The following is a 23,258-nucleotide window of genomic DNA, read 5'->3' on the forward strand; positions in this document are numbered from 1 at the left end:
CATTTGCCTACAATTATAGTGGGTATAGCAAGACCACAGGATACAAATGTGGTACCTGGAAGTTAAGACACATTTTATGGTCTTATTTATTAGATTACTAGAAAACTGCAGGTTTACAGCTGGGAAAGGAGAAAGTCCACAGTTGTGATACATTTAGGTTTTGAGCATGGTTTATTGGGATTTTAACATTTTTATCTGAAATATCTCTGTTGTCATAGTGCATGATTTTAAACACAAACCACCCAGGAGGAAAGGGCAAGTAGATCTCTGTAAGCTGGAGGCCAGTCTGAGGGTACATACGGAGACCTTGTCCTAAAATCCAACAAAGAGCAATCTTACTCAGCTCTACTAACAATAGCCTGGGAGAATTAAGATACGAAGTTAGTGTTAAGCTATGAAGTTAAAGCCAGCAAGTTAGTAACACTAGGTAAAAGAATGTGTATCATGAGGTAACTCATAAGTATCTAACCTTGTGTCATGTTTTTAAAAAAGACTAAACAGTAGCTGGAAAGATGGCTCAATGGTTAAGAGCAAATATTGCTGTTGTGGAAGACCAGAGTTTGATTCCCAGCACCCAATCCATTTTGAATTGCTCGCAACTACCTGAGCTCCAGGGGACCTGATGCTGTCTTCTGGTCTCTGAGGGCACCTGAAGGTGTTCACAAATGTTCACAAATACAAATACAAATAAAATAAACTGCCAGGCAGTGGTGGCAAATGCCTTTGATCCTAACACTTGAGAGCCAGGAGGATCTCTATGAGTTCGAGGCCAGCCTGGTCTAGAGAGTGAGTTCCAGGACAGCCAAGGCTACATAGAGAGACCCTGTTTTGAAAATAAATAAATAAAAGTAAAATGAATCGAGGATGGAAACGTGACTCGGTGGCTAAGAGCACTGACCGCTCTTCCAGAGGACCTAGGTTCACCTTCTTACACCCACACTGGATAGCTCACAAATGTAATTCTGATCCCAGGGATCAAACACCCTCTTCTGGCCTTCACAGGCCCCTGTGCTCACAACCATGTGCTCACAAACAGATAGGCAGGCACAGACTTATAAAATAAAATAAGAAATAGACTGTAAATGGACAAAAGCACAGCAGCCAGAACTGACCAACACTAGCATTTAGTTTCAATAGTTTTAGGCATTTAGGAATTTTCTTGGGATGAACTGTTAAAAAAAAAAAAAAAAAAAAAAACCCTCTATAAACCTTCAATTTAGGATTTCCAAGTTCTGTTGCTATCTATCTCTTTCAGAGGTTCCAGTATACATCACTTGGTCCCATTGTTTTGGGCTGAGGCACCACTGTGAACCAAGGTGGGAGCATGTGGCTATTCACTTCATGGTTGGGATGGAAAGAGACAAAATGGGATCAGGATCTTGATATCTCTTCAATGGGCTTACTCCCAGTGACCTAAAATCCTACTATATGCCTTGCTTCCAAAGTAAGTGTAACAGAGTTTTAATTAAAAGGGGCTATTCATCAATACAAACTACTAATGATAAAAATAATAGTGACGAGGCGGGTGGTGGTGGTGCACATAGGTGGATCTCCGGTGAGTTCGAGGCCAGCCTGGTCTTCAGACTGAGTTTCAGGACAGTCAGGACTACACAGAGAAATCCTGTCTTAAACACACACAGACACACACACACACAAGAGAGACGGAGAGAATTTAGTGATGTTGACATTTTTCACCTTAGTCATTTGAATTTCGTTTTCTTTGGCCTGCGTCCTTTACTAATCTTAATAAAATATCTGTTAGAATTGAACATAATCTCTATTTTATTTTATAGTTGTGGTCTCATGTGTTGGCCTCCACTTGCCATACAGCCAAGAACGATCTTGAACGTCTAACCTTCCTGCCTCCACCTCGAGAAAGCTAGGATTACAGAGTTGTACTAACGTGCCTAGTTAACGCACTGCTGGCTCTAACAGATGAGGAAGAGAAGACACAGGGGTCTTATGTTCCACTGCTTGGGATGCCATCCAGGTCTTCTGACTCTAAATTAGAGGGTCATCTAAGTTATATTCTATCTCCTCCAGGGTAGCCTGCCTAGACCTTGTCTTCTTTCCTTGTCCATCAGCTGAACAATTTAAATAATTTTAGTAAGCAGTTTGCGCTAAGCGCATGCGGTCCTTCCTCTTCGCACGATTGGACGCTTTGCGTCTCTTTTGGCCCCAGGGACTCGCCGTCGTCCGGCTGAGGCGTTTGCTAGTTGAGATGATGGCGACTGGGACGCCGGATTCGCAAGCCCGATTTGGTCAGTCGGTGAAGGGGCTTCTCACGGAGAAGGTGAACACCTGCGGCACCGACGTAATCGCGCTCACCAAGCAGGTGCTGAAAGGCTCCCGGAGCTCCGAGGTGAGCGGGGCGTAGGCTCCCCGGCCCAGTCCTCCTCCCAAGCTTGCTCCCGGAGAGGTGGCGCAGTGCATCCTGGGGAGTGTAGGCTTTTGGCCCAGGCGCGTGTTGCATTCTGGGTGCGTTTCTTCAGTTTAGATTGAATACGCGTAGCTGGAAAAAGATGATAGGAAGGGGAGAAGCACAAGGCGAGTGGATGAGTTGCCGCTCCCACACAGTGCCTGTTTGTATTCCTGGGCGTCTGTAGTGAACAACAGTCGCCTTTTGCAACTCGGCTTGGCATTAGTCTCAACTTCTAATATTCCATTCACCTCTCACTCTGGAGAGCATTGTAGGCAGTCATTCTACCCCTGAGCTAGCCTCACAGCCCTGGTGTTTTTGTTTGTTTGTTTGGTTGGTTGGTTTTGTTTTTTGTTTTTTGTTTTTTTATCTCTGTGTGGTCTTGTCCTTGTTGCTGCAGTTGTATAATCTGTTTGTTGTGTGTGCAAAATGCTGTGTGTATATGTGTGTGTACACATGTAGGCATGTGACTAGGGGACAACCTCAAGTGCAGTTACTCGGGTGTCATCCACTTCAAAAGTTTTTGAAATAGCCAAGTGTGGTGGCGTGCAACTTTAGTTCAAGCACTTATGAAGCAGAGGCAGACAGATCTTTGTGACTTCAAGGCCAGCTGATCTACAGAGTGAGTTTCAGGACAGCCAGGGCTGTTACACAGAGAAACCCTGTCTCAACAAACAAACAAAAGATTGAGACTAGATCTTTTGGGCATGGGACTCACTAAGTAAGTGAAGGAAACTAACCATTGAGCCCCTGGGATCTGCCTGTCTTGCTGGTGTGAGCCAGCACACTTGGCTTTCCCCCAGCCTTTGGGTTGTAGGGATCAAACTCAGGTCCTTGTCCTTGCAAGCATTTCACTGAGCTACATTCCCAGTTCCCTTAGCTGTATAATGAAATAATATGGGAAGTGATGAAATGCTGGGCGGGGGGTGGGGGGGGGAGAGGCACAGTGAGCATACTGTAGTTCTGAAAATAAGACATTTGGTGAAGGTGGGTGGGTAAGAGAAACTCACTGAGTTAATTGTGAGCAAGTCAATGGTAAACACAGGAGGAAAATTTGTGGGATCTAGAAAGACACTGTACTAAGATTGTTTCTAGGCTATTCCATGTTAAAAGGGTAAAACTGAATGTGTGAGTGTCTGGTTGGCTTATCTGAAGAACCGGCGCCAAGTGTCATTCGGCATTCTGGGAAAGGTCTCTGTTATCTGGCATTTCGACACCCTTGTGTCCCCGGCAGCCACAAGTCCTATCAAGTCTTTCATCTTTTTTTCAAATGCCCGTTTCTCCCACTGCCAGCTCTGTTCATGGCCTGCCTCCTAACCAGTCTCTGCCTTCCTCTCAGCCCAACCCATTGTAATCACCACAGCTCTGAAGCAGCAAATCTTTGTGTAAGGAGAATTCTAAACCCCAGCTCCTTGGAATTCACTTCTCCATGGAGCCCACCCCCAACACTTACCCCTGGAGCGGATTAACCACTCTCACTCCCTTTACCCGCAGGACCCCCCAGCTAGGCTTCTCCATCCACCTGCACTTTGCCATAAGGGATGTTAGTGCCTATGTCCTGTGTAACCCCTCCTGATCGTGAGCCCCATTATTCATCTCTCCATCCCTCTCTCAGTTCTGTTTGTTTGATGTTGTTGTTTCAAGACAGGGTCTCTCTTGTAGCACTGGCTGTCTAGAAGCCTGGTATGTAGACCAGGCTGGCCTCGAACCTACAGAGATCCACCTGCCTTCACTTCCTCAGTTCTGGGGTCAAAGGTGTGCACCCCCACTCCCAACCCCGTTATTCCTTCCACTCAGAGCCCTGGCTGTTAGTGAGCACTTAGTGCTTTTTATGCATGTGCTGGGTAAGTACGTGGTGGATAAGACAGAGGCCTCTTCTGCTCTCAGCTTGTTGGTCTCCATCTCTCATGCATATGAATTTGAATCTGCTTCTTAGAAAAGTGGCCACAGGGACTGGGGAGATGGCTCAGTTGGTGAAATATCTACCACACAAGCACAAGGATCTGAGTTTAGATGCCCAGAACCCATGGGGGAAAAAGCTGGCTATGGCAGTGTTTACCTGCATGCCTGTGACCCTAACTTTGGAGCTGAGGAGGGAACAGAGACAGAGCTGGAGCTCCCTGGCAACCACCCCAAATGACTGGTGAGCTCAGATTTAGCAAGAGACCTTGTCTTAAAAAAACAAATTCAGGGGCTGGATCAATGATCAGTGGTTAAAAGCACTGATTGCTCTTGCAGAGGTCCTGAGTTCAATCCCCAGCAACCACATGGTGGCTCACAGCCATCTGGAATGGAATCTGATGCTCCCTTCTGGTGTGTGTGAAGAGAGCGACAGTGTATTCACATTCATAAAGTAAATAAATAAATCTTTTAAACAAAACAAATGCAGAGTGTGTGAGGAAAGCTAACTCAATGTCAGTTCTCCCTACATACTCACACAGCTCACAAACACACCCCTCTCACAACACATACACACACACACTCATATAGCTCACTCACACATAAACACACATATGCTCACTCACATACAAAACTGGCTACAGGCACTGGAGATATAGCTCCAGGGCAGAGTGCTAGTAAAGGCCTTAGGTGGACGCTCTAGTGTACTTATGTATGTGGTGTAGTATTTGTGTGTCTGGAGTTGTAAAAGAATGGTTGAGGAGATTCTCTCTGGTGGTGGTTTGAATGTGAATGTCCCCCATAGGCTCATATATTTAAATGTCTAGTTCCCTGTTGGTGGACTGTTTAGGAAGGATTAGAAGTGTGGCCTTGTTGGAGGAGGTGTGGCCTTGTTGGAGGAGGTGTGGCCTTGTTGGAGGAGGTGTGGCCTTGTTGGAGGAGGTGTGTCTCTGAGGATGGACTTTGAGGTTTCAAAAGCCCACACCAGGCCCAGTCTTTCTGCCTCTAACCTGTGGATAAGATGGACATTGCCAGCTACTGCTCCAGTACCACACCTGTGTGCTGCTGCGCTCTGCCATGATGGTCATGGAATCATCTTCTGACTCTATAAGCAGACAAACCCCCAATTAAATGCTTTCATACATTGCCTTGGTCATGGTGTCTCTTCCCAGCAACAGAAAAGTTGATATCTATCTATCTCTATCTATCTATCTATCTATCTATCTATCTATCTATCTATCTCTCTATCTATCTATCCACACACACGTATATGTATATATACACACATATGTATGTATATATTACATTAGCAATATCTATTTACCTCACACACATGTATATGTATATATACACAAATATATATGTATATATTATATTGCCAATATCTATTTACCTCAGGGTTCTATTATAAAATGGAAATTTACAAGAGGTGGAATAGTACCTGTATATGTTTTAAGTATAAGTTCTTGTGAGCTGTCTTAGGGTTTTATTGCTGTGAAGAGACATCATGACCATGATAACTCTTATCTTAAGGGGCAACATTTAATTGAGGCTGGCTTACAGTTTTAGAAGTTTGGTCCATTGTCATCATGCTCAGGCAGCAGAAGGAGACTATGTGCCACACTGGACATAGCTTGAGCATATATTACCTCAAAGCCCTCCCCCACAGTGACGCACTTCCTCCAATAAGGCCACACCTTCTAATAGTGCCACTCCTTGTGGCCAAGCATTCAAACATATGAGTCTATGGGGGATACACCTATTCAAACCACCACAGGTGGGTGTGCAGCTGGCTTTGGTGTCCCTGAGCTTCATGGCCACTTATTCAGCCACTTGCAGACTGAAAATGTAGTCAGTATCTACAGAACATGTAGAGTGCTTTTCTGTTCATTTCCCCCTGGATTCTGTATAACAATGATGTAGTATTTACATTGTATTAGGTAGAGGCTGGGCTTGGTATCTTACACCTCACCCCTGTGATCCCAGCACTTGTAAGATGGAGGCAGGAGACAAGTTCAAGATCACCCTCAGTTGCACAGTAAATCTGAGGGACTGGGGGGTGGCTTGTTGGCCAGCAGCGCTTGCTCTGCATATGAGTCTTAGTTTCCAGCACCAACATCAAAAGCTTGGCATGGCTGTGCATGCTTGTCCCCGGCCTTAGGACGTGTAAACAGGTAGATCCTAACAGTGTACGAGACAGCTGGCCTAGCCAAGCACTGAGCTTCCAGTTCTGTGAAAGACCCTGTCTCAAGGCAATAAGGCCTTGAGAGTGTTAGAGGGGAGTATTTCAAGACCTTCTTTTGGCTTAAATTTTTCAAAACCTACTTTAATAAGGGTTCTTAAAGGTTTCAACCTCCCTTCTAGCCCACCACCCACCAGAGATAGTGGAGAAGAAAAATTAGGAAATGGGGTTATGGACCTGTTTAGAAATAGTTCTTTGGGGCTATTCCAAACACAACACAAATCAGCAGCAGCCCAGTCCATTTGGCAGAACCGCTAGGCTCCACCAATCCTACTGAATCTGCAGAAGCGACAAGAAGCAACCAGAATATCATGAGAAATTCTTTGGACTCTCTGTGAAGTCAAAACAAGTGAAGATCGGTAATGTGTGCAAGGCAAACAAATGCCAGAGCCTCCTCCCCACTGCCTGTGGGGTCATATTTGTCATCTTGCTAAACATCACACATCCTCTCATGTGTCTGCTTCAGCAAAACATCCTTTCACCTGTCTGCCACAGCACAACATCATATGACATAACTGAGTTTCCAAAGGAACCACACATCTCCACCTCAACCTTCCCTGGCTTTCCTATATCCATACCTGGGTGTGCGAACCTGCACAGTCACACACATACACACACACACACTGACAACACAGACACAGCAAAAGCAATAGTGAGGCTTGGTTTGGCAGAGGCAAGCAGGTCTCTTTGAGTTTGAGGCAGTCTGGTCTGCAGAGTGAGTTCCAAGATAACAACCAGCACTTAATAGAGAGACCCGGTATCAAAACGAACAAAAAGCAAAACAAAGAAAGCCCACACCAAAATTTTAAAGAGTAATCAAGAGATGGTCTAAACCACAAGCAAACACTGCACCATCTTTGTTTGTTTGTTTGTTTGTTTGTTATTTTGTTGTTTTCAAGACAGGGTTTCTCTGTGTAGTTCTGGCTGTCCTGGAACTCACTCTGTAGACCAGGCTGGCCTCGAACTCAGAAATCCGCCTGCCTCTGCCTCCCAAGTGCTGGGATTATAGGCATGCGCCACCACTGCCCAGCTGTTGCACCATCTTAAGTAAAGGGTTTGAGCACCTACAGATACCAAGACTGGAAAGAAAACACAAACTAATAAACCTGTTCTGCATAAGGGAACAGGGCAGGAAGGAGCAGAAATGGCAGGCTTCTCGATGTTCAAACTTCAGAAGCACATGAGATTTACCAGTTCTAAATTTTAAAAAGCAAACTGAGCTACCAATGTCAATGCCGATCAATGTTCCTGAGCGTTTAGTGTGTTAGTGGGATGCACACAACTGCCTCTGTGGGGTTACAGAGCCACAAAGCTGCAGGAAGCCCGCAGTGCCGCCGGGTCTTCACTTGCCTTCACACTTTAGCTTTGCTTGGAGGTCAGGTCACTGTGCTGAATCTGAGCTCCCCACTGCTCTTTTGGTCTCAGGGCCCAGCTGACACCAAATTTGAAAGTCGGCCTTCTTCACATTTTCTCTTCTTGTTCTCTTAGCTCCATCTGGCTATCTTTCATGACACAGTTTCCTGCTCTAAGCCTTGCATAGTGGCAACAGTGGTGGCCTCTGCCTCTTCCTCCTCCTTCTCCTCTTCTCCTTCTCTTATTCCTCCTTCTCTCCCTCCTCCTTTTCTCCTTCTCTCCCTCCTCTCCTCCTTCTCCTCTTTGTCCTCTCCTTTCTCTCTTCTTCTTCTTCCTCCTTCTCTCCTTCCTGTTCTCCTTCTCTTCCTCATCCTTCTCATCTTCCTCCTCTCCCTCCTCTCCCTCCTCTTCCTCTTTTTCTCCCTCCTCCTTCTTCTCCTCTTCCTTCATCTCTTTTTCTTCCTCTTCTTCCTCTTCCTCCTCCTCCTCTCTCTTTTCTCCTTTCTTTTGTGTTCAGGATCAAACTCAGGGCCTTGTCATGTCACACCAGATACTTACTCACCACTCAATACACCCCCAGTCCTTGAGCTTCTTCTCCTGCCTTTTTTTCTTCCTCTTTTCTCTCATTGAACCTTCAGATTCTCATTCTCCCTGCCCACCCCTAAAGTTTCTCTGTATAGCCCTGGCTGTCCAGGAACTCACTCTGTAGATCAGGCTGGCTGGCTTCAAACTCAGATATCCTCCTGCCTCTGCCTCCTTAGTGCTGGGACTAAAGTCATGCACCACCACTGTCTGACTCACCCCTAAAACTCCTTTTTCTTTTTTCTTTCTTTCTTTTTTTTTTTTTGGTTTTTCGAGACAGGGTTTCTCTCTTAGCCTTGGCTGTCCTGGAACTCACTCTGTAGACCAGGCTGGCCTCGAACTCAGAGATCCACCTGCCTCTGCCTCCCAAGTGCTGAGATTAAAGGCGTGCGCCACCACCGCCCGGCTAATTTTGTTTTTATTATTATATAATTTTATGTGTATGAGTGTTTTGTCTCTGTGTATCTATGTGCACCATGTGTGTGCCTGGCGTTTGCAGAGGTCAGATGAGGCATCGGCTACCTTGTAACTAGAGTTATGGATGGTTGTGATATACCGTGTGGGTGCTGGGAACTGAGCTGTTGTCCTCTTCAAGAGCAGCCAGTGCTCTTAGGTACTGAGCCATTGCTCCAGCTCCCCCAAGTTTGTTTTTAAAGAATCAGAAGTTAGTGGTTTAGCCAAAGCAGTTTTGCAGACTTCTGGTACCTGATGAACAGGCTGTATTCACCAGAGCTGTCTCTAACACAGTTCGGTAGCTCTGGAGCCCTGGTTCTTTAGGAGGGTGCCGGTGTGGAGCACAGCTGTGTCACCAAGCCAGTGAGACAGGTTTTCTCTCTAGGACCTGGGGAGTGAACCAGACTTGCCAGGCTAAATCACCATCCCTTTCTGTATTTTCTTATTTTGAGACAGGGCCTCACTAAATTAGCTATCCTTACTGTGTAGTCTAGACTAGTCCAGACAGGCCTTGAACTGCCGACTCTCCAGCTTCAGCTGCCCTAGCATCTGGTACTCTAGGCCTGTATGACAGGGCCAGTCTCAGAGGTGGGGCTTTTGATCATTACTGTTTTATTTTTGTTTTCTAGCTGCTGGGGCAGGCAGCTCGAAATATGGTACTACAGGAAGATGCCATCTTGCACTCAGAAGATGTAAGAACCATTTGTGTCATGGCATGTGTGTATGTCTATGTGTCTGTGTGTGTGCGTGCACTTTGTATGACCACAGGGAAGTGGACTATTCTGTTTCTTTCTCTCTCTGTTGTGCAGAGTTTAAGGAAGATGGCAATAATAACAACACACCTTCAGTACCAGTGAGTATGCCCTACCAGCAGTCACTGGCTGCAGCATCCTCATCCTTAGCCTGCTCATTTCTTTTGTGCTTTAGTACACCTTCCTATGGAAGTGAGAGGGGGTGTAGGGGGAAAGGGATGGAAGGGAGGGGATGGAGGGGAAGGGGATGGAAGTAGGTGGAAATGGAGGTGGGAGGGGATGGAGGTGGGAAGGGTTGATGAAGGATGCAGTCTCTAGGGAAAGACACCTGAGGTTTCAGGAGAAGTTGAGATGTGTGAGAGTGGGAGCTGGGGCCACTTTTTTGAACCTCCCTGTGTTAACTTGGGGCTCTACAAGAAAAAAAAGCATAGGAGCGGGGCCTGCCAGGACCGTGTTGCCACTGTGGGGCACCTGGGAGATACTTGACCAGTGTCTATCCACTCTGTGCTGGTGTGGTTCCTGCCCTGGAGAACAGAGTGGGATGGTAGCTGGCATCCTGTATATAACACAGCATCAGCAACATAGAAATCATTCAGATCTTGAAATACACAGTGCCTTCACTGTAGTTTTGAAGAAAACCATAGTTAAATTTGCCTTTTATTATATTTTTTCTTGTCTTATATTTTATGTAGTCAGTAAGATGCTTGCCTACCTATCAGAATTGTATGGCTGAGAGTTCAAATCCTGATAGCTAATGTTGAGACTGTGTTAGGTGTGTACATATTGAATACGTGGCTCTTTGGCCCCTCATAATTACACTAAGTTTAAGCCTTGTGTATTCGCTCTGCCTGTGTGATCTGTTGATGGAAACTTCTCCCTGTTTCTTTCCTTCTTTCCCTTCCTGATTTAGGCAAGAAGCTATTCAAAAGAAGTAAGTGACCTCAAAAATGGTGGGTGGGGCCAACTGAAGCATGCTGGGAGTGACTGCTGTGCCCAGGATCAGTGAAAAAGTGGTTGCTGTGTCTTTAAATGATCATGCTCAGGACAGCCTGTTTAGAATATAAAGAACACTGTGTATTTTAAGAGTGTGCCAGAACTGGGCTCACTGACTTCTAGTTCTAGGAGTTCCAGGATACAGAGGCCGCCCTTAGGAATAGACATGTTTGCTTACAATGGTGACATTCATAAATAGAGCAGACATACTAATGTCATTAAATGGTCTCATTTTCTTAGCTGTGTGAAGTTTTTCTAAGCCTTTTTCTTTTTAATGTAAGGTCTCTCACTGTGTAGCCCAGTCTAACCCGAAACTCACAATCTTGTCTCTTCTTCCTGAGTGGTGGGTTTCAGGTGTGCCCCATGCCCATCTGCACAGACCTTCTTCACAGTTTACTTCCCCCATCCCTGAGATGGAATCGTACTGTGTGTTTCCATAGTGACCTCCAACTCTTGGGTCCAAACGATCCTCCCTCCGCCCCAGCTCCTGAGTAACAGATTAATGGTTGGGCCGCAGCGCCAGACTCTGAGTTTAAACACTTGGACCGAGGTAAATTCTGACTTAGGTGTAACAAGCCTGATGCATTAAAGAGTAGGTTGTACAGAGAAATGTCTTTTCCTGCTCCTCAGACAGTCCCTCTGTGTTTTGATTTACAGTGTTGAACAGTCGCCTGACCTGCAGGACCAGCTGAGTCATTTACTGAAGTAGCATGTCGTAACAGTAGTTGACTTCTTTGCCCGAATGTGTTCTACACAACCATCAGGCCGTGGCCTTGGTTTTTATTTTCATCTCCAAAAAAATCTAGAAAGGAAAAGAAGAAGCCAAGTGACTGAACATGGAAGCAGTTCTTAAATCGAATTCATTCATCTTCAAGTTGTTTTATAGGTTGAATCATTAGCACTAAAAAAAAGAGAAAGATACCTAAGCTTGTTAAAAGCTGTATTGTCTGTGATGCTATATACATTGATATACGCCCCCCCCCCCATGTCCCTGTGTAGCCTGCTGGCTTTGAACTCATAATCCCCCTGCCATAGCCTCTCAAGTACTGGGATTCCAAATCACTGCACCTGGCCACTGAGTACCACGAGTTCTCTGATACTTGGGAGACTGAGGCAGGAGGATTACTTGAGCCCAGAAAGTTGAGACCATCCAGAGCAACACAGAAAGAACCTATCTCCAGGAAGAAGAAGGGACGGAGGGCGGGGCATCTATTGTGATCACGTGAGAATGCTTTTTGTTTTAAAAGATGTTTATCATTCATTCAAGAGTCTTCATTTAATGGACACAGGACACGGATGATGGCTGTTGTCGTCTTTCTCACTATAAATTCTTATGTGAAAATCAGGCCAGTGGTATCCTCCCTGGCCAGCTGCAGCTCTGCCTTGACCTTTGTTTCTGGCTCCTTTCTCTCTGTGAGTCTTGCTTAAGTGACCTTGGCTTGTTTTGTAATCATTTATAGCCATTCCTTTCCCTTCGAATCTGGCAGTAAAGTCACACAAGTGGACCTGCTGATAATTAAGTCACGTGACAACATGAACTACATAGACCCAATCTCAAACAAAACAAAAGGCTAAAGAGATAGAAAACCAGTAAGTGGTTGTCACATGTTAGCTTGTAAAGTGTCATATCAAGCATTCAAGTACAAATGAAGAAATGCATCATTGACTGTGACATATATAAAATGAGTTAGATTTGAGAAGAGTTCTCTCTCAGCTCAGTGCCTAAAATGTGATCAATGTAAAAATGTGTCTCCTTTTAAAGATATGGCATTAAAAAATTAGTATTTGAAAGAATATATCCAGACCAATTGTGAGAAATAATCCACAAAGGGCCAAAGAAGCAGCAGTTAAAATGGCCTTTGCTTGTGGTCCCTTTCCGGAGACTTCCATAGACTGTCAAAGAACAGACCCTTGCCAAATACACCCAGCATATAAAACATGACCTTTTTTTTTTTTTTTTTTTTTTTTTTTTTGGTTTTTCGAGACAGGGTTTCTCTGTATAGCCCTGGCTGTCCTGGAACTCACTCTGTAGACCATGCTAGCCTCAAACTCAGAAATCCGCCTGCCTCTGCCTCCCAAGTGCTGGGATTAAAGGCGTGCGCCATCACTGCCTGGCTTATATTTTTTAAAAAAATGATTAAAAATTCATCTGCTAAAGAAAGTGTAATTTTTATTTAAAATAAAAAGCCAGATGAGATAACAAAATTTAGACCAATCATTTATGGATATTGATGTTTAAGTTTGTCTTTGTTTTGGTGTAAAGGGGGTTTATCGGGGAAGGGGAGAGAAGTGAGGACCTGGGGAACGGGTAGAGGCGTGTGAGTAATCGTGAGGGCAGAGAGAAAGGGGGAGCAAGAATGCCCAGAACAGACAGACAGACAGAACTGGGCTGTGGGGTCCTTTTATTTGGCCACACACACATCTGGGACACCTGGCCTAGGCAGGTGATGACATAAGCAATTGCTAGGTCCCTGGGGGCAGGCCAGCTGGATTTCCTGTGTGCTAACTCATTGTGCCTTGAGGAGACTAGAAGTGTTAGCTCTCCTGCAGCTATAGACCATTGTGAGCCATGATGTGGTTCTGGGAATTGAACTTTGATCCTCTTCTCCGGAAGATCAGCAAGTACCCTTAACCACTGAGACATCTATCTCTTAAGCCCCTGAGTCTCTTAGGGATCCTGACAACTTTTGAAAGCTCTACTATTTTTTTTTTTTTTTTGATTAACCACCCTCCCCCCCCCCAAAAAAAAAAATCAGGGTAGCCAATCTCACGTAGTGAAACATCTCAGTTTTTTTCCCCTGATATATATATTTTTTGTTGTGTATGTGGTGGGAGTGGGGGGCCACACCTGTGGAGATTGGAGGAATGACTTCTGGAAGTCAGTTTTCTCCTTCCATCATGTAGTCCTGGTGGTCAGACTCAGCTAGTCAGCCTTGGTTGGAAGGGCCCTTCCCTGCTGAGCTCTCTTAGCGACAGAAGCTCTCGAAACATGGTTGTGTGCTTAACTAAATCAGCCTTTCTGGTCTCTTCCTGCAGCACTTGCTAGCCCAGTACTTTTCTAGATGAGAGTGTGACTGCGTTCTCAGGATAGTCCTTGGAGATAAGGGAAGAAAAGAGGAAATTTTCTGTATGTGATCATTTTTTTTTATCTTAAAAAGAAAATGGAAGCCGGGCAGTGGTAGTGCACGCTTTTAATCCCAGCACTTGGCAGAGGCAGGCAGATTTCTGAGTGCAGCCTGGTCTACAGAGTGTGTTACAGGACAGCCAGGGCTACACAGAGAAACCCTGTCTCAAAAAACCAAAAAAAAAAAAAAAAAAAAAAAAAAAAGAAAGAAAGAAAGAAAAAAAGGAAAACGGAAGTGCAGTGCTTGTGGAGGCAGGAAGACCTGGAGTTTAAGTCAGCCTTGGCTACAACATGAGTTTGAAACCAGCTTAGCATAAAGATCCTTCCTCAGCTTTCCCACCTCCTTAAAAAATCAACTTTGCATTGGGTGGTGGTGGCATATGCCTTTAATACCAGTGCTTCGGAGGCAGAGGCAGGCAGATCTCTGTGCATTCAAGGCTAGCCTGGTCTAAAGAGTGGGTTCTAGGACAGCCAGGGCTTCATAGAGAAACCTTGTCTCAAAAACAACCATGAAAAAAATTTTTTGGCTAATGTTTAAGATACAGTTTGATAGAAGAGCTTGAATTGAAAGCCTGCCCTTCAGCAGAGATGACACAAAACATGGGTGCTATGTGTGAGGCTTAGTGCTGGTTCCCTAGCATACATGTGACCCAAGGATAATATTTTTTTTTTTGAAGTATAGAATAGAGTTTAGTGCAAGGGGAGGGGAGTTGAGGGGGTAGTAGAGACAGACAGACAGACAGACAGACAGACACACACACACACAGAGAAGAGACGGGCCATGAGCAGGAGGGGGAGGGGAATGGGGAGAGAAGGGACAGAGGGGGAGGAGAGGAAGAAGAGCAAGAGAGTGAGAGCCCCAAGGATCAATCTTGAACATTAGGAAGCATCTCGAAGCCAAATAAAACAAACCGTGGTACTGACTAGTCAGAATGATTGCTGGTCACTGTCCAATTAAAAATCAGCCTAGCGTAGCAAATGCCACGAAGTCAGAGCGGCAGTAGCTAGAGTTGATAGCACTTTGCTCACCTAATTGTGGTTATCATGGGATTCTTCTGAAGAAACCGCAGCCAAAGATAGCACCCATGAAGATGGAGTGAGTGCATCCTCTCCCTGCCCTCTGTCTGAGACAACAAGGAGAAAGGCACTGCTTGGACAGAGGGACTCATTCTATGGGGAGACCGCTCTGAAAAGTGTTGTCCTGGAGAGTTTGTTCTGTGAGTCTACAAAGTACGTGATGTTGATAAAAATGGTCATTAAAAAAAAAAAAAAAACCAACCTAAATGCCCCATTTTTAAAACATTCCAACAAGGATTGTGGTGTTTTTAACAATGACTTATTCTGCCCGGGCAGTGGTGGCACACACCTTTAATCCCAGCCTTTAATCCCAGCACTTGGGAGGCAGAGGCAGGCAGATTTCTGAGTTCGAGGCCAGCCTGGTCTACAGAGTGAGTTCCAGGATAGCCAGGGCTACACAGAGAAACCCTGTCTCGAAAAAACAAAACCAAAAAAAAAAAAAAAAAAAAAAAGAAAAAAAGATTTATTCTTACTTTATCTGTGTTGGTGTTTTGCCTGTGTGGGTGCCCGTGTGAAGGTGACAGATGCCCAGTCCACTGGGAGAGCAGCCAGTGCTCCTAGCTGCCGAGGTACACTCACTCAAGCCCCTGGCTTGCTTTTAAACATTTAAAAGAAAACGGTACAATTATTTATGCATGTATGTGTTCATACTGTGGTCTGCATGTGGAGATCAGAGGACAGCCTGCAGGCACTGGCTTTCCTGTGGATTTAAAGGATGGAAATCAAGTCTTCAACCTTGATGATAATCACCTTTGCCCACTGAGCCATCTCTCTGTCACCTGATTAACTTTCAGTAACAATTTACAGGGAATTCAGAAATTTTTTTGTTTTGGGTTTTTTGTTTTGTTTTGTTTTTTGTTTTGTGTTTTCAAGACAGGGTTTCTCTGTATAGCCTTGGCTGTCTTGGAACTCACTCTGTAGACCAGGCTGGCCTCGAACTCAGAAATCGGCCTGCCTCTGCCTCCCAAGTGCTGGGATTAAAGGCTGGGGTTAAAGGGTGGGATTAAAGGCATGTGCCACCACTGCCCGGCTAGAATTTTTTTTGTAATGATCAATGGGATTGGAAACAGGATAATTTCATAAAAGTCCACTTTTCTATTTAGACATCCTTTCACTTAGACCAAGATGAAATAAAGTAGCCTTTTCTTGTTGAATGGCAACGTTTGCTTCAACCACAAAGCAAGTAAGAGATAAAAAGATGTTCGGGGTGAGAGGGACCGCGTAGCTGTAGAAGCTGAAGGCATTCGACACACAGACAAGCCTGATGCTGGATTCCCAGAACCCGTTGTGGAGGACAGAATTAACTTGTGGGAGTCACCAGTCCCCACACATAGACATGGGGCTCATTTGCATATGCACCCACAAAGCAGTTTTAAAAGACATACAGATATGTGGGAACAGAATACATTTTTTGTTTGTTTGTTTGGCTTTTGTTTGGTTTGGTTGTTGATGGTGGGTTTTTTGTTTTTTTTTTTTTGTTTGTTTGTTTGTTTGAAGATAGGGTTTTCCTGTGTAACCCTGGATGACCTTGAACTCGATCTGTAGATCAGCCTGTTACTTGGCTGTCCCCTGGAGTTCTGGCATTTACCTGATGGCTGCAATGTGCTGAGTTTGCCTAAATTCACAGAGCCATTGCGCTATGGAAAGGTGAACGTCACTGCTGTAAATGATATCTCAATGAATAACTTTATTAGACAGATTGAGGAAAGATCCTTTCATTCCACAAGGAGAAAAATAGATATGGGCGTCCACTTAAGGCACACGCAAAATTTACAAACGAAACTCAGTGGATCAGTAAAGGAAGATGTGAATCAAACCATTCTCCTGGACGCACGGACTCAAAACTACCAAGGTGACAAGCCCCAGCGGTGTGTAGGCGGCTTCCGGAGGGTCTTGCAGGGCTGTGGGGTTGTAGGTCGGCCAGGGGGCGTGGCTTCGGCGATCTTCTCGGAGTCTCGGGTCCTGGACCTGAAGATCCTGAGTCAGTGAGTGCCTGTCCCTCCTGTCTTCTGGCTAGTCCCCTCTGTCCTCTGCCTTCCCACAGGCTCACAGCGCTTCCCACCCTACCCCCAACTCTGGGTAGCCCAGCAGGCTGCGGGGTCCGCCCTGTGTGCTGTTCTCCCTCCATCTTGGCTTCAGCCCTGCCGTTCTCGGTGTGGTCACCCCACTTAACCCCTGTTCTCCCTTTTGTCAGTGGCTGCTTCCCGAGACTCTGAGATCCACAAGGACGTTCAGGTGAGGGTCCTAGGGAATGGCTATGTGGGCTCGCTGGCCCTATAGTAGTCCTGCCAGCAAGCAGATTCTGCTGGTGCGCAGGCCAGGTCAAACCAGGCCCCGGCAGGCCAGGGCTTGGGATTAGAGTTTTGCCGTGAGCAAAGGCCAGTGGGCTGTAATTAAGCTGTAGTTAGGAGCGTAGTGGAGCCCTGGAGCTCTGCAAACAGTAACTAACGTCAGTCCTTTTCTAGTAACGTTAGTCCTTTTCCTCCTGGCTTCTTTTCCGTGACTGCTGCTGAGTCAGAATTACTATGGGAATGTACTGAAGACATCTGCAGACCTCCAGACTAATGCTTGTGTCACGTCAGCCAACCTGGTCCCCGAGTACATCCGGGAAAGTCTGCAGAATGTACATGAAGATGTTACTTCGAGGTAGAGTGTGTGTGCTGTGCCCTCGAAGCCTCCAGACTACCAGTTTTCCCACAGTGGTCACTGGGGAATTTAACCATTTCTGCTGGACATCCTGCTTGTCCTAACTACTGGGATACCCACAAAGCTTGGCCCCGGATTTCTCGCTTCTCCACCAAGGACCCCTCAGTGATGCGCTGCATCTTTTCCCATTACAGGAGACATTCAAATTCCTTGGACCCTGCCCTGATAGACATTCAAGCTTGTTAATAGATGGGCCCACATATTCTAACCAGCCATGGCTCCTTCGGATCTTACCATTCTCTGACACAGTATTGCCCACCCAGAGAGCAGTTTTCAAAGAGGGTACCTTACGCCTGCCTCTCTGACACCTCACTGAAGTCCTACTGGGGTCATGAAGCCTTCTCCCCACCCCACCCCCCACCACTACAACCCTTACTTCTGGTGGCACACAATGTCAGTCATGGAAAGAGTTTTCCAAACTGTAGTTTTTAACCTCTCCAGTTACACAGTACATGCACCTGGGGACAGATTACTTTTCCTCAGTTCCTGACTTTGAATTGTTTAGCAGCCAGTACCTTAGATATATTTATTCAACCAATAGTTTAGATGGTTTAAGTCTTGCTACCTTGCATGGTACCCACAATGGTCCACAGCCCCGTTTATCGAGAAAGACAAGAGGGAAGTGTAGATTTGGTATCTGAGAATTTTCTAGTCTCTGTTTTTAAAAGACATTCGTTTCCATTTCTCAGGTATTATGGCTGTGGTCTGGTTGTTCCTGAGCGACTGGAAAACTGTCGGATTTTGGATCTGGGTTGTGGGAGCGGCAGGGATTGCTATGTGCTTAGCCAGCTGGTTGGTGAGAAGGGACATGTCACCGGGATAGACATGACTAAGGTCCAGGTAAGGTAAAGATTTGGAGGAAAAGGAGAGGTTTCTGCCGGTCATTCTCTGAGGCTTAAAACTGCTTCCCACTTTTCTTCATGGTAATTTGAGAAGCTGGGTTTCTGTTGCTTTCATTTCTGCTCCCAATAACCCAGAAATTGAGGACATTGACAGTCAGTGACTGTCCTAGAGAATCTGGTTGGAGGTCTAACCTGGTAGAGAGCTTTTGACAGCCCAGTGGCACTTTCTCTTCTCCAGCCTCTGTCCAGAAAGATTTATCATTGGATAAGACTCAGGCCAGGTCACATGGTTGGGAGCTTCTGTCCCAGGCTGCTGCATATCTTATACATCTCGGGAAGCTTTCATATCTATCCAAAATAACCCAGGGCACGGAATGCCCGTGGCGTTAGTGGAGCGCAGCTTTCAGAACTAACATGCTAATTACCACACCTGTATTTTTTTCTTTCTCTAGGTGGAAGTGGCTAAAACCTATCTTGACTACCACACGGAAAAGTTTGGTTTCCAGGCACCCAATGTGACTTTTCTTCATGGCTGCATTGAGAAGTTGGCAGAGGCTGGGCTCCAGAGTGAGAGCTATGATATCGTTATGTAGGGCATTACGATCATTTCTGTTATGAGTGAACACTGTTTCATTTTGAGCACCTATATGCTACTGCTTTTTGATGAACTGGCTTTCCTTTAGGGAATTAAACGAAGCGTAGCTTGTCTTCATAAAGGAAGGAGCAAGAAGGTCTCTGTAGTCTATTAACAACATGGCTGGGCTTCTCTAGCTTCTGGCACAACTGTGTGGCCAGGGATAGCTGTGGATACACCCCAACACAAATGCATAAGCTTAAAATAATGTGAGATTTTTTTTGGTGGGGGTCACTCAAATGTGCATTTCTTGGTGTGAGTTTAGTAGCAGACAATGCCACGTTGCAGTGTCAACACACCTGCCTGCCAAAGTAAAGCCAGTGAGCTCCCCAAACCAGGCAGACCATGCGCTCCTGAAACACGCTCACCTCTTGTCTGCAGTTGTGGGGTTTTAAACTACAGAGACCTGTTGTAAGACGTTTGTTTTGGAGGATTTTCTATTTGTGGGATCATCAACAGGTACTCACCTAGACTTTGATGACAGAGCTTACTGCACACTGTGGCTATGTGGTAGTCATAAAATAGCCAACCTGGGGCTGCCAGGGCCCGAGGAGCAGAACATCAGATTAGTTCAGACACAGCAGGTGATGATATCCACACTTGTGTTAGTCATTCAAGATATGTGAGATTGTTTTTGAAAGAATCTAGCAGACTGGTTTTGGTTTTTTGGTTTTTGTTTTGGATTTCGAGACAGAGTTTCTTTGTGTAGCTCTAGCTGTTCTAGAACTCAGGGTGTAGACAAGACTGGACAGGAACTCGTAGAGACTCATAGAGATCTGCCTACCTCAGCTTCCCAAGTGCTAAGTTTAAAGGTGTGTGCCCCGCTACCACCCAGCTCTATCGGACAGTTTTACAGTGCTTTTTCTGGTAAGCAGAATGAGTTCACCATACAATGATAATGAGAACACGGTAAGCAAAGGCCAGTGGCATCATTGCTCATTATCAGTTCATATGGTGTGTTGTGTGCCACCAAATGCGATGTCCTTTTTAAAGCTGGCAGCCAGTGAGGTGTTGACTCCAGCATCCACACAGACACTTGTACTACTGAGTTGTTTTGGCTGTTGTGCCACTAGACTATAGCAGGTGTTATGTAGCTGGACTTCGGCTGCTTTGTGGGTTCACCTTTCTTCCACCCTTCTCTGTTTCCAACTTTTCAATCCCCTAACTCTAGATAGGAGAGAAAAAGGAAAAGAGGGGAAAGGGGACCATGTTATCATTCCTGCTGATTAGAGGTGTTGAATTCCTTGGGGCAAGTTTGATCTTTGCTGTCAGGAAATCTAATTTCTTATTGTTGTTTCTTCTTTGTACATGACTGCTTAACAAACCGAGACCAACAACAACCAACAGCAACCAGCCATCAGCCTACCAACAATCCCCCTATTGGGGTCCTAGCATTTATAAACCCTCTGAAAAGTTTTCAGAATTTCAAATGTCACACAGTCGCTGAAACTATCTGTAGCTGGCAAAATCACACCCCTGCTTGAGCACGAGGTAAATCAGAGCTGCTGTGGACAGTCTGCAGCAGCCCCACATCCCACATCTGGGATTAAAATGAAAACATATTCTTACAATATTTCTCTGTGTTTTTTTTTTTTTTTAAAGAAACCAAAATTCCAAAATTGTCTCCACAATTTTTTGAGACTACCATCATATATGTGGTGTTCTTTTTATTTTGTTTCCAGACAGGGTCTCACTACATAGTTATAGCTGGCCTGGAACTTGCTATATAGACTGGGTTGACCTTGAATGCACAGAGATCTCCTTGCTGCATTTTTTTAATGGCAAATTATGGTATCTTGTGTTTCTTGTCTTCCCAAGGCTATGTTAAATCATGCCCAAGTGACAGGATTAGGCTGGGTTTTTTTTTCTTTTTTTTCTTTTTTTTTTTTTTTTCCTCTTTTGATGCTGGGAATTGAACCCTAAAGAAGCATTTTACCCTTGAGCCAGCCACACATGTAGCCTCAAATGCAAATTCTGGGAGAGCTCCTTTGAGGAACTTTGTGTGCTCACCTGTGGCTTGAATGCCATAGGGATTGTGCTTCATTTTCATCTGACACGTTTGTACTCAATGTTGCGGCTGTGTAACAGTTTGCCTCTCTCCCTTGAGGGAGATGAGTGTGAGGGAGAAGAGAGTCAGGGTAAATCTGTAGCCCTGACAGTAGAATGGAAATCCTTTGGGGGCTATGTGAACCATTTAACATCGGCTCTTTTTTCCTTCTCCTTTTTTTTTTTTTTTTAAAGATCCAATTGTGTTATCAACCTTGTTCCTGATAAACAACAAGTCCTTCGGGAGGTCTATCAAGTGCTGAAGGTGAGGGAGGATGGAGATTGTGGTCTTTAAACCCCAGAGAGGGCTGACAGGCTCATGCTCTCTTCTGGAACTAAGAATTCAAACTCTTGATTGATCTACCAAATGAAGAGGGAGCCAGGTTGGTCACAGTGGCAGATCAGGAGTTCAAGGGCTTTGCCTCGTGGACAGTTCAAAGTCAACCTCAAATGTATGAGACACTGGGTTTTGTTTGTTTGTTTTGGTTTTTGGTTTTTGGTTTTTGGTTTTTGGTTTTTGGTTTTTGGTTTTTGGTTTTTGGTTTTTGGTTTTTGGTTTTTTCGAGACAGGGTTTCTCTGTGTAGCCCTGGCTGTCCTGGACTCACTCTGTAGACCAGGCTGGCCTCGAACTCAGAAATCTGCCTGCTTCTGCCTCCCAAGTGCTGGGATTAAAGGCTGGGATTAAAGGTGTGCGCCACCACTGCCCGGCTGAGATGCTGTTTCAAATAACAAAAATGTGCATAAAAGGCAGATTGGGATGAGGTAATGCCCAAGACAGGCTTGTTTTTCAATCAGGACACAGGTTATTGACTGTTAAAATAGTTTCCTTCTTTCCTGTTGCTCCTGGTTAACTATTGATTGTGACTTTCAGATGACACCTACAAAATCTCCAGAACCTGTTGACTCATGCAGAGATGTTTTTATGAATTTACCTTTCCTAGAATATACCCTGTATCTCATCGATGCTATTTCTGACACCAAGATATCTTATCTCTTGGAAATCTAAGATAAAATTTTTATATGGATGCTTTTTTAAAGAGGAGATTTCCAGGAACTTCACAGCCTCCTGCAGATAAAGGGATTTGTCTCATTATGAAAAAAAAAAAAAAAGGATTTTGGGATTTGTAAGGCTGAAGGTACAGTTCAGTAGTGGATGTGTGATTACTGTACATAAAGTTCAATCTCTAACATTGTAAAAGAAAATTTCTGAGATTTTTAGCTTATGGAGCTCAAATAGAAGTCTGTCTGACGGGCTGGGGATGGAGCTCTGTGGTGTAGAGCACTGGCTGATCTCCCTTGGCACCAGATTCAGTTTCTAGCACTTTCATGGTAGCTTATAACCATCTGTAATCCCAGCTCTGAGTTCTATCGCCTTCTTCTGGTTCCCAAGGGCACCAGGGTGTAGACACACATGCAGGGAAACCCTTGGGCACGTAAAATAATAAAATTAAATGTAAAAGTATCTGTGAAGAATGATCTCATATCATTGCTAGAATACCATTTTATAGGTCAGCTTATGACCTTCACTGAGATCAACTGACAGACGCTAAACATCACTATAGAATACAGACTCCCATGCTTTGGAAATTAGCTAAATAACACCTTAAATTCCTGTTGACTCCTTTGACCTAGATGTTAAGGACACAGAAAAACAGGACTGTGTTTCTCTTAGACTAGCTAAAAATTTAGGCAACCTGAATGTATTTAGGAGAGATACTCATTTTTCCCCTCCTGTGTTCTTGCTTATTTAAAACGATTTTATTCTATTTGAATGTTTTATATAAATGTTTTGCCTATATGCACACATGTGCACCAGACGTGTGTCTGGTGCCCACAGAGATCAGAACTTGATTCACACAACGTGGATGTTGGAGACTGAACTTGGGGCCACTACGTCAGTGGTTCTCAACCTGTGGGTCTCGGCCCCTTTGTAGTCACACATCAGACATCCTGTTTATATTACAGTTCATAACAGTAGCAAAATTACAGTTATGAAGTAGCAATGAAAGACTTTTATGGTTTGGGGGTCACCACATGAGGAACTGTTTAAAGGGGCTATAGCTTCAGGAAGGGTGGGAGCCTTTGCTTTACATTCTTACAGAGTCTACAAGAACGGCAAGTGCTCGTAATCTCTG

The 23,258-nt window shown here is 44.9% G+C and overlaps 2 protein-coding genes across 4 annotated transcripts in view; both read left to right on the forward strand.

Annotated features, from left to right (window-relative positions):
- The first annotated feature begins 2,158 nt into the window (after positions 1–2,158).
- Positions 2,159–12,902, forward strand: Borcs7 (BLOC-1 related complex subunit 7). Of its 2 annotated transcripts, XR_004606163.2 has the most exons (6): positions 2,159–2,362; positions 9,578–9,640; positions 9,758–9,801; positions 10,611–10,631; positions 11,134–11,243; positions 11,351–12,902. XR_004606163.2 is itself a non-coding variant. In XM_034495005.2 (5 exons), the coding sequence occupies exons 1-5, from the start codon at positions 2,222–2,224 to the stop codon at positions 11,400–11,402; spliced, it is 321 nt and encodes a 106-aa protein (XP_034350896.1). In that variant the 5' UTR covers positions 2,166–2,221; the 3' UTR covers positions 11,403–12,902. The 2 variants fall into 2 exon arrangements, 1 of the variants encoding a protein (XP_034350896.1); XM_034495005.2 differs by lacking the exon at positions 11,134–11,243 and having other exon boundaries at positions 2,166–2,362.
- Positions 12,903–16,481: 3,579 nt separating this feature from the next.
- The window catches only part of As3mt (arsenite methyltransferase), a 30,424-nt gene continuing 23,647 nt past the window's right edge, over positions 16,482–23,258 (forward strand). Inside the window, exons 1-6 of one of the 2 annotated variants that reach the window (XM_076923655.1) lie at positions 16,482–16,746; positions 17,089–17,129; positions 17,413–17,540; positions 18,290–18,440; positions 18,895–19,031; positions 21,318–21,387. In XM_076923655.1, coding sequence (XP_076779770.1) covers positions 16,572–16,746; positions 17,089–17,129; positions 17,413–17,540; positions 18,290–18,440; positions 18,895–19,031; positions 21,318–21,387 — 702 coding nt within the window. In that variant the 5' untranslated portion in view covers positions 16,482–16,571. The other variant, XM_034520688.2, reaches the window with a different exon arrangement.

Source organism: Arvicanthis niloticus, chromosome 1 (genome assembly GCF_011762505.2).
Source record: "Arvicanthis niloticus isolate mArvNil1 chromosome 1, mArvNil1.pat.X, whole genome shotgun sequence".
NCBI lineage: Eukaryota > Metazoa > Chordata > Mammalia > Rodentia > Muridae > Arvicanthis > Arvicanthis niloticus.